The sequence below is a fragment of the Balaenoptera acutorostrata genome, chromosome 6, assembly GCF_949987535.1.
Source record: "Balaenoptera acutorostrata chromosome 6, mBalAcu1.1, whole genome shotgun sequence".
Lineage (NCBI taxonomy): Eukaryota > Metazoa > Chordata > Mammalia > Artiodactyla > Balaenopteridae > Balaenoptera > Balaenoptera acutorostrata.
Window position 1 is genome coordinate 122,635,186 of NC_080069.1, and position 16,894 is coordinate 122,652,079.

General features: G+C 58.6%; 1 protein-coding gene across 3 annotated transcripts in view; it reads right to left on the bottom strand.

Moving 5' to 3' along the window:
• COL5A1 (collagen type V alpha 1 chain) overlaps positions 1–16,894 on the bottom strand; it is a 160,401-nt gene that overhangs the window by 115,717 nt on the left and 27,790 nt on the right. For all 3 annotated transcript variants that reach the window (XM_057549408.1, XM_057549407.1, XM_057549405.1), the window contains exon 2: positions 4,253–4,420. In XM_057549408.1, coding sequence (XP_057405391.1) covers positions 4,253–4,420 — 168 coding nt within the window. The remainder of the gene's footprint in view (positions 1–4,252; positions 4,421–16,894) is intronic.

The following is a 16,894-nucleotide window of genomic DNA, read 5'->3' on the forward strand; positions in this document are numbered from 1 at the left end:
CACTCCCGGAGAGGGGGTAGGTTTGGCCATGTGCTGGTAGGGAAAGGCTGCAGGAACAGTTTGATCAAGGGGCAGATGTGCAGCAAATGTCTGAGCGCCACCATATCCAGCAAAGTTTGCCAGGTCCAGGTGGAGGGTAAGGTGGTCAGTGCGGTCATCTGTCTGAGGAAAGGCTGGCTTCACTGAGGAACCAACTCAGGCTGCCCTTCCACAGACAGGAAGCCTTTTGGAAAGAGGTCCGTGGAGGTCACTACCGTCACAGCTGTCCCTCCACGCTGCCCTCCAAACGTGGGATGTGAGAGAGAATCAGAGATCCCAGCCTGAGTGAACGGCCGTGGTAGGGGAGGGGGTTTGCGTGCAGGCCCCAGGGGGAGACCCCAGCCAGGCCAGTGGCAGGACCTTGGTGGTGGCCCTTTGGTCCCTGGGGGTGAGCGGGCACTAAGGGGCCCAGGGTGGTGTCCGACCCCAAGCATCTCAGAGGTCCCTGCTCACGTCCAGGATGGACTTCAATCACCATGTGAGTCCGTGACCCCCTCACTCTCATCTCAAAGGGTCGCCTGCCTCCCATCCCCACCCCGTGATGACTCCACGCCTCTTACAGTCACCCTCCTGCCTCAGAGAATGAGAAGAGTGGACATGGGAGGGCCCCTCCCCGTCCCTGCAGCGTGACGCACCCCCCAGAACCACGAACCCCCTCACTCCCGACTCATTCAGACACTGCCTCCCAATTTTTAAATCACTACAGTAACACACGTTCTCAGCTCAGATAAGCTGAAAGGAGAAATTACGTTTAATATTCATCTCTCTCCTGGCAAAATAACAAAAGGATTTGTTGTCACTTTAGAGACCGTTCATTCTCGTCTGGACATGAGCCGGATGCTGACACGCTGTATAATCTACACTGTCTGGGAGAAACTCGCCTGCTAACCAACGCTTCATATTTTATTTCTCAGAGAAAAGTCAAAACTGAGGGGTGAGCTCAGCAAGAGGCCCGGTTACTTCCTTAGACCATTTCCTTTCCACCTGGGCTGAAGCCCAAAGGCACGGAGCAGTTTAGGTGTACAGTGGGCGTTTAATAAGTGCATGTGCTATTAAACTGAACCCTACTAAGCCAACAGGTACATGTTCTGCTGGACAGAGGCTGATTCTGGAGGTCCCGCCCCACGGTGGAGGGCAGGCCTGGAGTGAAGGCGGAAGAGTGAGCAGGGGGCATAACTATGCCAGGCCCCATCTCAGATCCTGAGCAGGCAGGCAGTCTCAGCGGCCCCGAGGTTACCAGAAGGAGGGCGAAATGGGGAGAGGACCCCAATCCTAGGCAGGAGAACAGAGGAGGGGGCCGCGTGACCACGGGGAGGCTGCCTTGCCTGGATGTCTTCGGGGGGGATGGCAGGACCTGGGTGATGGCAGCAGGCCCGTGGTTCCGGGACACAGGGGCACACCCCCAGGGGCCGGGGCAGCCTCATGGGACACGCCTGCCTCCTGCATTCAGGGAGGGCCCATGACGGCTTCTTCTAGGGTCTCAGGCCAGCCTTCCCTTGACGTGCTGCCCCCCACGCCCGCAGGCAGAGGGTGATGAGGCCCAGGAAACGCCCCCCTCCAGGCAAGCTGTGCAACCCTCTCTGGTTTGTTGGTGGTCTCCACTTCCCACAAAGCGTCACCGTCCCGGGTTCTGCTTTAGTCCTTACGGCCTGGTCTACCCAGTGTCAGGACCACCCAGCGCCAACCGTCAAGGTCAGTAACTTGGAGTTGCACTCCTGGTCCTGCTGATTCAGAACCCAGATTACAGGCTCTAAGCAAGACCAGAAAATCCTCTTAGGATCGGGCAGGAACACTAGGCCCCGTCTTGCTGGCAAGTGCAGGGAACACCAAACTGCTTCTCTTCACCTGCTGGGAAGGGGGCAAGTCCTCTGAAGAACCCCAGCCCAAGGAACCTTGATTTCCCCAAAAGAAACGGCCTGGATCGCAGGCGATCTGTACAAATCGGGACAATCAATGACTGGGTGAGGCCGGCGTCTGGGCTGGGGAAGGGGGGCAGGTCCTGCAAAGGCTCCCAGATACCTGCTCAGCTTTGGCCCCCAAGTCCGCATCCACGACCCAGACTCACCCGGCCTGCACAGGGGCGCCTGCATCCCCAGAGAATCCAGGTGGCCTCTCGGGAGAATGATGGGGGTTTTCTCGTTACGGAGAGGTCACCCGGACCCAGACCTCCTTTTCACTGAGCTGTTTAAAACGTTTATGCTCAACTCAGGCCACCATGGCCTCGGCCTGGCTGGGGCCACCTGACCACACCACCCCTTCCCTTTGCAGCTGCCCAGCAGACACAGTGTCTAAAACGCAGCCAGATGCCACGGCTCCCCAGGAGGCCAGCATCCAAGCAAAAAGCAAGATAGGTGGGTGCCCCTTCCGAGGTTTCCAAGAGAGGAAAGGCCGGAGAGGCTGTGTGGTCTCATCAACCCTGGGGCCTGCAGAAAAGACCCCCTAGAGGTTCCCGCTTAAATCATCCCCAAGGACCTCCAGTTTTATTTGGCATTAATGAGATGATCATTATATATGGGCCCATTGTACCCCATAAGCTAATGATGGCTAGAAGGCCCTGTAACGGCCTTTTAAACTCTTTGAGTATCTAATCAAGATCCTAATTTGAGAGGTTAGGAAAAATGTGGGCTTAAAAAAAAAATCCCTGTCTGGCTGTTGAGGAATTCATACCAGATCTCCAATAATTGGCCTGTATTCTGAGACCCTCTGATACTTCCCGCCCCAAGATAACCGGGGTCCGAGGGTGGCGGGCAGGGATACTAACCCCGATGAATTGGTTGTGACCCTGAATTGGGTGGCAGGGATCAGATTCAACTAATTGTCAGCAAAGCAACTACAGATGACCTCGAGGTAGGACACCTAATTCCACAGGACGACCTTGGAAGGTGACCACGTCACACACATGTCAAGCAGTGGGTGTCTGTCCCAAAGTGCAGTCACCATTGTCTGGGGCCGTCAGCTCTCACAAGCCTCCCCTGCCCCCAGCCCCTCAGTCCCCCTAGGACAGGAATTCTAAACTGGGGACTCGGGGCAGGAGAGCAGACAACTTCTGGGTGATTCTAAAAGATACGCTGGCCCCAAGAAAGGATAAGAAACACTCCTCTGGCTGTGCGGGAAAGTGAAATCCCCGCGGTTCTTTGTGGCGAGTCACCCAGGAGCCCTGGCAGTGACCCCTGTCTTCAATGATGGTCAAACGCTCTGGAAGGGGGATGTCTGGCTCCCAAAGGTGGTAAAGTGGGGGGCTCTTTAAGATAGTGAATGGGCTCAGGGCCCCGGACAGATCTCACCAACCCCAAATGACATTCCTGGAAAGAGCAGACCCAGTCCCTCTTGCAGAGACAAACCCTTAAAAGTCCCCATTGGATTTAAAGGAAAGCTGAGAAAAGAGCTAGGGTGAAGCAGAGAATTATGAGTGAAAAGGGTTAGAGGGAGCAAAATGCAGCCCCTGAAGGAGTGAGTCCTTCTGGGACCCAGTGGGGATGTGACAAAACAGAGACACCATTACTTGTCAAAAGATTGCCTGATTCAGGGTTCAACGTCCAGGGTGCATGCAGTCACCAAAAAGATGATGTACGGTCTTCTAATTACTACGAAACATCTCCTGAGGTGAGTTCATCTGCCCAAGGTCCCCTGGGCCCTTTCTGATGTGGGTCAGGAAGAAGAACTCCTTTGAGGTGGAGGGAGAGGTTATCAAACCTGGGCCTAGTGAGCCGGTCCAGATATAGGCCCCGAGGGTGTGAAGGGGGACAGTCAGGGACCACTCGGATGCCGCATCCGAGCAGCAAACATCACTTCCCGCTCTGGGTACATAATTAAAAGCAGCGATGTGACACTTGGCAATTGATTCTCATTAAAAGCCTGCACTCTCTTGCTGGGAGCCATGACGTCTGATTCATGTGTCCCTTAACGTCCTCGCCCCCAGTTAAGCTTCTGTCTGGAAGCGTTTCCTTTCCCGTGACCCCAGGGTTTCTCTTAACCCCATCACCCGGGAACCATCCATCTCCTCTTCGCCTCTGGAGTCCTGACAGCCTGTCCACAGCTGGAGAGACACCTGCCTGGAGAAGCAGTGTGAACAGACGAGGCCCCGCCGTCCCTTTGGTGGTGGACGGTGAGGGGTGCCGGGTTGTGTTTTCACTATCCTGACCTCGAACCAGGCTCATTCGCGGAAAACCAAGCACGTTCCTCCACCCCGCCACACACACACGCCGTCTCTTACCAGGGTACAGCTGCTTGGTGGGCGCGCTGAGTTGGGCATCTTTTGTGACCCTGTAAGCAACATCCGGGCCTTTGGAAGATCGCCGCGCTGCACAAAAGCCTGTGGTCTTGGTTATTCCGTCAGGCAGGTTGTGAAAATCTAGAACCTTCAGGAGATCTGCTGGCTGAGCTGAAAGGACAAAGAGGAGGTGTGGAGTTAGCCACGGGCAGGAAGGGAGGGCACACGGGGCAGGCCCCCCCTCTGGTGAGCCCCCGGAGGGTTTAGACGAACTGGAAAACCAACCTTCACCACCGCCCTTCACCCGCACCTCAATCTCTGACACTCAGAAGATAGATACCAAGGGATCAGCTCAGAAACCGGGTGCTCTTGGGGGCAGGACACCCCACTTTGTAGAAATGCACACGGCCAGAAATGTTCCCGACCTGGTCCCCGCAAGCAGCCGCCCACCAGCAGCAAAGCCTCCCTGATTTTGCATTCACGTTGCTCTTTTCTTTCCCCAAGTGCCGTACAAGCCCCGGGCTCCCAGACACCTCTCCTCATTAGTGTCACAGAAGACCTACCCCAAACACAAGCTGAAAGGCGGTGTTAGATCCCACAGCTGATGGAAGCAGCTTTACCAAGGCCGGTCCTACGAAACAGGAGTGACTGACAGCTCATGAAATCTGTTATGTAACTGCCGGAGCGCGTGCCCCTCCTGGGTACCACGGAGAACAGCGGGCATGCCCCTGGCACGTTTTATCCCCCGTCCTCATCCAATTAAGACGTAATTTTCCCATAACAGTTTACACAGATAGCCAGATTCTATTTGCCCCCAGAAGACCGGCGCATACAGGGCAAGACAGCGCAGAACCAAGAGCAAGAGAGGGGCGGGTCCCTGCATCCCTTCTGGAAAGTTCCTGACCTCCCTCCAGGGCCCTGCAGAGAAGGGAGCAGCCCCTGATGGCAGGGGAGAAGCTGGCATTCTGGTGAGCTCAACCGTGCCCCACACATGCAAAACGTAGCCTCCATGTCCCTGCACATGCCCCAACCACATCAGAAAGACCCCAGACCTCCAGGCTGTGAGGACCACAGGCTCGCGCGCGATCCACACCCCCCCCCCCCACCGGCCCTAAACAAAGTCAGTTTTGCATGGAAAGTTCAGCTCATGTTACTACAAACAAGAGTCCTGGGAGTCCAGGCAGAGAAAGTAAACTCGAACTTGGAGTCAGCGTGACAGGACATCTGTGCAGCTGGGCTTTTGGGGAACCCAGTGGCCAGCACCCGCCTATCCATGTGGGTGTGGGTGGGGCTGCCACACCCCCTCCCTTGGGGCACGTGGGCCTCCCTGGCCAATCAGAGCACAGCACCACCCTGCCCCAGGGGCTTGGCCCAGGGCTGGGCATGTGACAGGACCAGGCCAAGGAAGCTCCATCCTGGGGCTTTTTCCTCTCTGCTCTGCTGGCTTCACACACGGATGACGAACCTGCAGCTGCAGGTGGCTGTCTTCTGGGGGTGTGGGGAGCGCCTGTCTGAGGATGTGGACAGACAGACTCCCGCCACACAGCTTGGGCTCCTGGATCAAGCTGTGCCTGAAGAAAACTCAGCTACACAAACCAACAGGTTGTCGCCATGCTTAGGCCAATTTGGGTTAGATTCTGACACTTGCCACTAAAAGTCCACATCCACTGCTGGGTGCAACAGCGGGCTGACACAAGGTTGCCCCTGGGATCTCTGGGCTCCTTAACTATTCAGTTCCCCGGCCCACTGACCCTCCTCCCCAGAGGGTCGTTACATGCCTGGGACTCGCTCAAGAGGAAGGTTCCACCTCTTTAACAAGGGTGAAAGCTTTGGAGGTGAGAAAGGACCACCAAGGCCGGTTTCCCCTTGGCCGGGTTCTGAGCAATCCTGCAGCCAAGCTGTTGCATGTGGAGGAGCCCAGGACAGCTGTGGGGGTGGGTGGCCATGCAGCCCCGCTGCTTGTCCAGGCAAGTCCTTAACAAGAGAATCACCCAGATGGAAGCCTGGAAGGGGAGCAGGTGCCGGGCGGGGCGTTTAGCGCAGGCATGGTGGACGGCACCAGAGGAAAGGGGGGACGGTGCCCTGTAGGCCACTCCCACCCTGAGGAGCTGGGCATGAGGGTAGGACGGCAGGTTGGGCCAGGCTCTGAGGGCGACCAGGGTGGAAGCGAATTGAAGCTGCTCTCCATCACTAAACACACACCAACCCCCGGCCCCGTCCACAGTTCCCTGCAAGGCACCGTACTGCCCAGATTCCAGGGTTCTGAGGGCCCCTGTTCCAGCGGTGTCATTTCTACAACTCGGCTTTGCTGCACACCTCTGTCACTTTAATCAAGGGACCAGAAACCTGCGGGGTGAGGATTTCCCACCTCTGCAGAGGGAGGGGCATGGTAGGGACCCAGGACACCCTTGGTCCAGGCTGGCGTCCACCACGAGTAGAGTTGCTGCTTCTCAGGGCCTCTCTGATTCCCCTGGGTGGCTTCAAGCTCCTGCCCAGAGCCCTCCCCCCACACAGGGGGGTCAGCCCCTTGCGCGCGGGTGGCACCTCCGAAGCGCTCGGCACCAGCGACCCCTCCCACCCCGCCCCCCCCTCCACCGGAAGCTTGTCCACTTGACATCAGAAGCAGAGCCAGACGCAGGTGCCTGGCACAGCCCAGAGCCTCGACTTGGCCTATGGGGAGAGATGGCCGTGCCAGCCGCTGGCTCACCTGCCCTATGACACAGCCAAGCTCTGGCTCATCTCTGAGATGGTCGGCTCCAAGATCGGCTGTGGCCAGGAGAGGCATCAAAGATCCAGGCTGGGCATCTGGGACTCACATCCCAATAGCCGTGATGCTCTTCCCAGATGCGCAGGCTTGTGGACCTGCTTCTTCCATGGCCAGCACAGAGAGCTGTTTCCCAGAAGCTTTCCAGGCCATGTTTATGGACCTCTGTTGCAACAAGCTGAAAAGGCCACCAACATTTCCAGGCCCAATGCCACCCCTCCTGCTTGTGCCAGAGCTAAAAACGTATTTTTTTCATTTTATAAAAGGTGTGGTAATGGCTTCCATGGTCTCTCCTCCCTGGTGACGCCAGAGACCCCCCTCTTTGAACTGGGAGCCTTGGTTCCTCTATCAGGGCAAGAATTCCGCAGGGAGACAGCACCAGCTTTGGGGACAAGTGGGCGGGGGCTTGAGCCCAGCATCAACCCCCAGGGAGAACATCTCAGGGCCACTTCCTCTCTCGAGGCCAATGAGAGAAGCTATAGCAGCAAAGAGCCCAGCACAGTTCCTGGAACCCGAAAGCCCAACACCCAGAACTCTTCTCCTGGCTCCTCCCTCCGAGCAGAGAACGTCCCGGGGCTCCCTGGGGATCACCGTGGTCCACTGGTTCAGGGAAGACAGAAAAGGAACTGACCGTGCAGCCCGTGCACCCTACCAGGGGTCCCTCCCCACCTGAGAACCACAGGTGACGTGAACAAGGCAGCTCCAAGGGCTTCGTGGAAACAGAGCCTGGTGGCTTCCACGTAACCCTGGTCGTGACCGGGATCGCCCCCGTGCTGGGAGCCCCCAGTAGCGGCGGGCGCCAGGCCTGGGCTCACTCAGGCTCTTCCAGTGTCTTCCTGTTCCGTGGAGCCTGGGCGGCTGAAAACTACATTTCCCAGACTCCTCTGCGGGAAGGGCTCAGGATGAAAATTATGTTCCACACTCAGAGGGGGAGCTGGAATGGGAGAGAAAGAAACCCTCTTCTTGCAGGGTCTGGGACCAGGTCACGGGGTCCACTGACATTTGCAGACTTCTTGAAGTCTGGGCGCCCTCCCACTCTGGTGGTGCGACCATGAGTCGGGGGGAAGGTCTGGTGACCCCACCTCTCCTGCTCTGTCAGTGGCTGTGTAAGCCCCTGATTCCTGCACTCGTCTCCTTCCCCTACAGTAGCCTGCTGTTCCCTTTCTGCTTGTGCACTGAACCTGCCTGAGACCGCGTAGATGTAACCAGGTATTACACCCCCAGACCCGTAAAGGAATGGACACCGGAGAGGTCAGTTTTAAGGCAGAAAGGGGGAAGCTGAGAAAGATTTGGAAACATAGAGTTGAGTTCCAGTTGCCCTATGCCAGAAAGGCAGCATGAAGGCCCTGAAAAGCAGTGGCACAAAGGAGGAGCTCAAATATAGAAGTGTATGCTGTACACCTGAAACACAACATTGTAAAACAACTAGACTTCAATAAAGATATATATATAGAAGTGCAGGATGGATGGATGGATGGATGGACAGATGGATGGATAGACAGACAGATACATAGACGGATGGACGGATGGATGGATGGAAAAATGGATGGAGGGATGGATGGATGGGTGGAAAGATGGATGGACGGATGGACAGATGGATGGATGGATGGATGGATGGACGGATGGACGGATGGACAGATGGATGGATGGATGGACGGGTGGATGGACGGATGGATGGATGGATGGATGGACAGATAGATGGGTGATGGACAGATGGACGGGTGGACGGACGGATAGATAGACGGATGGATGGATGGAAGGAAGGATGGATGGATGGAAAGATGGAAAGATGGATGGACAGATGGACGGATGGATGGACGGACGGATGGATGGATGGATGGATGGATGGACGGATGAACAAGCAATACACATGTGAATGGTGAAAATCAGGAGGTAGATGTCCCAGAGACAAATTTTACAATTGGCCTGCTAAGCAGTCAAACATTCCAGCTGCCAATGGCAATGTCTCCACCAACCACACAAAGATGACCTCTCTGCCTCCCCCAAAAGGCCCTTCCACAATCATCCCTACACGTCAGCTGCCCTGTGCTCCTCTGGACACAGAATAACGGAATAAGGGAGCTCCATGTCACCCAGGGTCCTGCCAGCCCTCATTTCACAGAGATGCCAAAGCAGCCATGCAGAATGACTGCAGCGCGCTGCATGCCCGGGGCACTCATGACCTGGACCACCAGTGGGTCACTCTGACCCAGCATGTGGAACCAGAGATGGCAGGACTGAAACCACGCTGGTGAGCCTGGAGGACACGGCGCACAACCCCGCCGAGAAGGATCAAGCTCCAGTAGCCAGCTGGCTGGTGACACAGCCGGGGACAGCGTCACCGTGTCTGCCCAATGCCCCGCTCCCCTGCCCAGAACTAGCAGGGCTGCCGGGGGGTTGGCGAGGGCATCCAGCACCTAGGAGAGCAGAGGGAATCAGGGGACTGCTTTTAGCAGGAATTTCAATGGGTTTCTGGCCGCCAGCTGGCCTCCGGACACCCCTCCACCGTGCTCAGAGCAAGGAAGGGGCCACTGAGGCCAGGGCGCCAGCCTGCCCAGGCTTGAGGGTCCATCTCAGGCTCAGCAGCTCCTCTTTTGCGAGGGGAGCCCCTCATGGAAGGATGTTTCTTTACCAACAACGCCGAGTCACAGCCCGCTTTCAGGAACGGGCGGAGGGGGGGAAGTAGGGAGAGGACTTGGGGTCACCACCCTGAGCTACAAAGGACGCGTCCTCAGAACGGTATCAGAACGTTCCAGCCGGGCGCTGCCGACCAGTGCCACCAGTGTTCTGCCAGCCCCAGGGCGCAAGAACACCCGGGGCTGGGGGATCCTCACCAAGTCCTGACATCAGCACCTTATCCCCCCGGCCCTCCTCAGCCCTCAGAGCTTGATGTGGGAGGTGGGGTTCAGAACAAAAGTGACTCGGCCAGAAAGACCCACCTGAGCCCAGAGGCCCAGGGGGAGGGAGCCATTTCCATGGTTTAACGATTCATCAAATTTAATGTCCCCAGGTCTCAGTGGGGACGCCAGCATAGCAGCGGGGCGGGGCGGCGGAGCCACCAGTGCGGATGGAGCTTAGTCACCAGCCGCGCAGAAGCTGCTGCACACACCGGGCACTCAGACGCGTTTGTTGGCAGACTAAGCGAGCACACCCACAGCTCTTACGTATGACAGGCAGAGAGCGGGGGCCTCGACAACTTCAACACTGCCGCTACCTCACCTTGGCGCGCTGTCACCGCATCCCATTAGACTTAACTCTCGGGGTGACACTGAGCTGCAAGCAGGGGACACACTACCATTCCACGTGCTGGGAAGGAGCTGGGTCGAGGTCCTGAGAGTCAGGCCTCCTGAATGAGGCTGGCTAGGGTTCGCACTGGCTCTTGCTCAAATTCCACCCCGTTTCTGCTTTTCCCCCAATAAGCTATGAATATTCTCCAGCACGTGCTGTCAGTAAAGACTGCCTTTGAAGCCCATGCCAGACAGTGTGTTTGGTCACCGTCCCCTCCATCCTAGAGGCTCGGGCAGGAGTCTGTGATGCATCAGAACTGCTTGCCGTGCGCCTTGAGATTCCACCAGGTAACCCATGACCGAGTCCCATGGGGAGGCGACCTCGTCCCCAGTCCCCCGCGTCCCGCTCACCGTCTGCACAGCCCCCATCCCATACCTGCCTTCACTGGTCTGGGAAGGCCATGGCCCTGGTGACGCATGCACAGGACACTCCAGACCCCGGGTTCCAGGCAGCGCTGCTGGGTAAAGTGAAGCCAGCTTGAGGCCCCGGCACCCCAGGGGGAGCGGTGCTGATCCCAGCTGAGGGGACTCAGTAGCCCCACTGGACTCCCCAGGCCTCCCCGGCCCTGGAGCTCCGTGGCCTGTCCTCCCAAGCACACAGCCCGACATCTGCCGTGCCGAGCCCTCTGGACCCGGAGCCTGAGGCCAAGTCCTGCAGTGTCTGGGGGCTGCTGGAGAAGAGCAAGCCGGACGTGCATGATGGGGGGGCCGACAGAGGGGCGGGGGTGCAGAGGCTTTTGCTCACTCCAAGGTCAATGCCATTATGTCTTCAAAATTCTCTGAACTGTCTAATTTCAGAGCTAGAAGGGGTCATAAATGACACCCAGGCTGATGACCTTTCTTCTGAAAGAGGAGCTGTGTGGAGAAGGGGTGCGACCATCTCGAGATCACACAGCAGGCTGGTACAGAGACGCCCTCAGCTTCTGACCCACCCCAGCCCTGAACTTCCTTCCACTCGGCACCAGCAGGTGAAAGACGGAGCTGGTGACGGGCCCCGAAACCGCAGCCCCACTGCCCTCACTGCCCTCGCTGCCCTGGTGTGTCTGTCGTTCCCTAAGTATAAATACACCTAATTCCCTGCGTGAGACGGGTCTGCCTGCCTGGGCTGCGAGCCTCAGGAGGGCAGGGGCCCGGCCTGGCGTGTCCCTGCTGAAGCCCTGTCACCCGGCCGGCCCTCATGGTAATTGCCACCGCAGCGAGCATCTGTCCTGCATTTGCGGGGCGCCCAGCAGGCTCACCCGGGAAACACACCTGCCCTTCCTGCTGTCCCTGCTAGATCCCATCTTACGCTTCCCGGAAGCAAAAAAGAGTCATGGCTCTTACAGGACCGAGGGACGGCCAGTGAGTGGGGTGGGGGGAGCCGAGGCCCCCCTCACCCCCGGCCAAGGTCTCTCCCCACCAGCCCTCCCCGCGGGGGTCCCGGCACAAAGCACGTGGCCCTGTCGGGAAGGTCAGCCCAGCAGGTTGGAAAACAAACAGGCTGCTTTGGAGGCTCTGAATGAAATTCTTCTTCAATGACCCAACTGTGGGAACAAAGCAAAGGGGAGGGCCGGGGGCAGGTCAGGCAGGACACTGGGTGGCCATCCCCTGCCAGACCTTCCCCGGCTGCCACTCACCCAGGGATGTCACAGGGGCAGAGACCTGAGCCCAGCACAGGGGAACTCGGGCCGTGGCCACAGGTTCACAGGCTCCTGCGCTGACAAAAACCACCGCCCTCAGCTCTCCTCAGTGGGTCCCCTAGAACCTTCCTCTCCTCTGCCCAGCATCAAGGGCACCCAGCCCTCTGACCCCGGCCCTTCCCAGGGGACCCACGCTCCCCAGCCAGCTCCTCACCCATGCCACGTGTTACATGATGCCCAAGCACAGCATCCCCGGGATGTGCAGTGCCCAGCGCACCTGCCCTGCTCAGGCCGGGGGGCCGCCTGAAGGCCTCTGAGGCTCGGCAGAGCAGAGAGCGGCAGATTGGAGGACAGAAGGGCTAGACTCGAGCCCAGCTCTGCCTGCCCTGCGCCAGGGGGCCCAGCGGGAATGGACGCGAGGGGCCCACCCGCCCTGCGCCAGGGGGCCCAGCGGGAATGGACGTGAGGGGCCTGCCCGCCCTGCGCCAGGGGGCCCAGCGGGAATGGATGCGAGGGGCCCGCCCGCCCTGCACCAGGGGGCCCAGCGGGAATGGACGTGAGGGGCCTGCCCGCCCTGCGCCAGGGGGCCCAGCGGGAATGGACGCGAGGGGCCGCCCGCCCTGCGCCAGGGGAGCCCCTCCATCCCCTGCTCAAACCCCGCCTGCCTCACAGCATCTCTGACCTCCTGTCCGTCTCTGTCGCTTCCTGGGGACGAGGAACGGCCACCAGTGAGCCCAGCTCGGGCCCACGGGGCCCGGTGACAGTGCGCCTGTCCCTTGCCTCTGGTCCATTTTTCCGTTTCTGAAGAAGGGCTGCGGACCCACCAGCAGGGCTTCTGGGGGGATTTTTACCAAAGGAGACGGTACCATCGGGTGTCATCATCCCCGCAGACCCGCCTGACCTGGCCTCCCCCGCACCCCCAGGGGTGACACAGAACACCCGGGCTAGGGTGCAGTGCACGTGACGCTGACCCAACCCCCTTGTGGGTCACGTGGCCCTGGGCAAAGTGGGTTCCATCCAGAGCCTCCCTGTCACCACTGGTGAGAGGGAGGGGTCACTTGGCAAGGAGGCAGCCCCAGGACAGTGGCTGCAGGGGTCTGGGGCAGGGCTGGCGGGCGGTGGTACCCAGCCTGGGGGAGGGGCAGCTGGGCCCTGAGCTCCCGCGGTGCCCACACGCCCTGGGCCCTCCGTTCCCTTAGTCAGCAAGACGGCTCACCAAGTAGGCACCTGCCTCTGCAGATGAGGAATCTCAGGCTGGGAGAGGTCAGGTGAGTCATCCCAGGTCCTACTGGGATGCAACAGCTGTCTGGCGGCAAAGTCTCCCTTGTCCCCCGACACTTCGGGGAGGAGGGAGGGCAGGATGCTTCCCGTGACACCTCCAGAGAAACCACTGCCGCGCTCACTCTCCTTCCAGGGAGGGAACAGCAGAGAGCACGGCAGCAGTGATGACGTGGGCAAGGTTGCTCCAGGGCAGAGAGAACCTGCTCCTTCTAGAGGCTCAGGACCCTGGGGAAGCCTCGGGTGGAGAGAAGATCCTCAACCTCCCCCGTCAAGGGATGGGGGAGAAGCTCAAAACCCCGGGCTCAGAGAAGAACGACAGGTCAGAGGATGCCTCTCTGTTTTACTGTCTCCCTCATCAAAATACTGGTCTGAACATCAACTGAGAAAGCGTCTCAGAGACACAGCCCTCTCCTTTGTCTCTTCAAAGTACCACATGGGATGCTCAGTAAACCCTCACTGAAGGATGGACACGTGGGCACAGGGATGAAGTGAATGGAAGAATGGAGAGATGGATGGATGGATGGATGGATGGAAGGATGGATGATGGATGAATGGAAGGATGGATGGATGGATGGACGGATGGATGGATGATGGATGAATGGAAGGATGGATGGATGGATGGACGGATGGATGGATGGATGGATGGATGGAAGGATGGATGGATGGATGGATGGATGGATGGATGGAAGGAAGGATGGATGATGGATGAATGGAAGGATGGATGGATGGATGGACGGATGGATGGATGGATGGAAGGATGGATGGATGGATGGATGGATGGATAGAAGGATGGATGGATGGATGGATGGAAGGATGGATGATGGATGAATGGAGAGATGGATGGATGGATGGATAGAAGGATGGATGGATGGAAGGAAGGATGGATGGAAGGATGGATGATGGATGAATGGAGAGATGGATGGATGGATGGATGGAAGGACGGATGATGGATGAATGGAAGGAAGGATGGAAGGATGGATGGATGCATGCATGCATGCATGGACAGATGGAAAAAAGGATAGAAGGACAGATGATTAATGGAAAGATGACAAAAAGGAAGGACGGATGAAGCATGACTTCACAGATGACTGAACAGATGGATGGATGCATGGATAAATGGATGGATGAGTGAGTGAATGAAGGAAGGAAGCCGTCATCTTGAAGATTCAGTTGATAAACTTTAACTTCTCAAAGCTTTTAGATACCAACCATTCACCTGACCACTTCCCTGCCCCAGTGGCCTCACTCTCCCTCTGGGCCAGAGGTGAAGTCCCGGGTGATGCGTGTGTCTTACTCCATGGCCACCTCCTCCCCGAGCAGAGGCAAAAGCTGCACCCTGGCTCTGCATCCTCGAGAAGGGCCTGCCTGGGGGTAACGTGGGGTATGTGCTCAGGGCTCCAGGTCCTCCAGGGAGTGAGGCAGTGCAGAACGGACCACAGAGAGGACTTGCCGCCCAGCCCCCGTCACCAGCAGGGGCCTGGCGTAAGGTGGCAGACCTGGCAATTGGGACACACTGTTGATCACCCTGCTCCTGGTCCTCTCCCAGCCCGACGGCTCTCCTCTCCTGGCCAAAAAGTCAAGAGCTCTGAGAAGCTTTTGACAGGTGGTTGGGAGATTTTACGCTGAAATGTCAGTTGGCGGGGGCATCGCCCTGCTTATAAACACAATGTTACCAGGGAGCGGCCACACTGGGGAGGCAACTCCCCCATCCCCGCGTTCAGAGATGGGACGCGTCTGAAACTTGCTTCCCCCGGGGTGCGATGGCCGTCTTCCACTTCTCGTTGAGGCTGGCCTGAGTGTCTGGGCACCTGGCACCTCCACATCATCCCACACTAAGCCCAGATGCTGGCGGTGCCTCTGCAGGTTTCAGAAGGATGCAGGCGCCACCACCCAGCCTGGGGGCACCTACAGCCCAGCCGGGCCGCCCCTCAGCATACACGCGGTTACTTAGAAGTAAGTCACGTCGCCCACGAGGACTCACTCGAGGGCCAGGTGACCTGCAGAGCCCTCGGGAAGGAGTCCTGCAGCAGGAGCAGAGAGGAAGACGGGGCTGCCCGGAGCTGGCAGAGGCCTCTCCGGCTAGTCCGGGGCCACGCAAGGAATATTCCAGGCTCAGATGCTCCCTCACCCAGCAGGGCAGCATGGGGACATCCAGGCAGGATGGAGCCGGGCCACACAGAGCAGGCTCGTTCCCACCGTCCTGACGGCTGCGGGTGCTGCAACCAGACTGAGACTCCACTGCGAGCTGGGAGGAAACGTCACAGCCGAGGGGCCGGAGCCCTAAGAAGTACGGACGTGTCCAGCTTCTCCCTGCGTTTACTCCGCACTTCTTCCTCTCATCGGTCATCCCTGCTTTTCACCTGCCTTTATAAAAACGTGTGAGTATATACGTTCCTCTCCCCTGTCAACCCTCAAAGGTTACGAACAGAACAGACACGGCCACGGACATCAATCCTGCATCCGACTGCCAACGATGGTGCAGGGCAGAGGGGGCCGGGCGCTGCCAGCAGGGGCCGGTCCCGGAGCGGAGCCCACAGGCGTGATGGGGAACCAGCTGATTAACCTCAGCTTCCTCAGAGGTAATTTACCTCCTTGTTCTGGAGGAAAGGGGTGCAGACGGCACCCAGCGCCAGATTCCACATGCCGGGGTTGGCTGGGTTTGCTCGGGCAGGCTCCGCACAGCCCCACCTGCTTCCAGGAGGCCCAGAGGGAGGGCTGGCTGCCATCGGGCCAGCTGGGGTCACACTGGCAGAGGCCCCTCTGCATCCAGGGCCTCGCCCAGGCGGGGCACCCGGGGAGCCGTGCTAAGTAGGGACGCGGGTACGGGCCAATTACAGAACCACACCAGCTGTGGACCAGACCACCCCACCCCAGACAGCGTCTTGAAAGGGACCAGCAGGACCTGTCGCTGAGGCTGGCCTGAGCTGCCACGCGGGCTTTATTCGCTCAGCGATGCTCTATGAGGCCTACCGCGCCTTGGCACGTGGGGAAGGTCCAGGCCGTTTCTGGACTCACCCTCCCATCACTGCAGAGGCCAGGCCGGGCCCTGGCTGCGCTGACCTGAGCATTTGCTGCCGCTGGGTCCCCAGGAGGAGGCTGGGCTTCCTGCACGTGTTAGCGGAGTCCTCAGGACCCGGGACTAGAGACAGTGACACCCACGATGGAACAAGTGCTAGCACACCCCAACCAACAGCAGCTCCATCACCCCCCCGGGGCCTCTTGCCTCTCTTGGGAAGCTGTGAAAGGCCGCTGGAATTAACAGCACCGAAAACGCTGGATTTCCAGACTCCTTCCCTCCCTCGAGAGTTACAATGACAAGCCAAAGTGGTGGCCACAGGAGAGCCCTTTGCTCCATGAAGGCCCAGGAGAACAAGAGGCCACCGCACACCGGGTGTCACCCCAGCTCCCCACCACAGCCTGCCCTGGACGGCAGCAGGTGCTCCTGCAGCCCTGCCACTTCCCCACCTGTGAGCCCCCTGAGAGAAGGGACAGTGGTACCCTTCATCACAGCGGAGGAGAGAACTTAGCCTGGGGCAGACACTCAGCATAGTGAATGAAGGAACATCCAACCAACCGGCCATTTTGAAATCAACCAACACCCAAAGGGAACGTGCCTTCTGGGGATCCAAGATAAACGCCAGTGGGAGAGAAACCTTTTTTGGCGGGGGGTGGCAATTTTGCAGCATTCCAATTA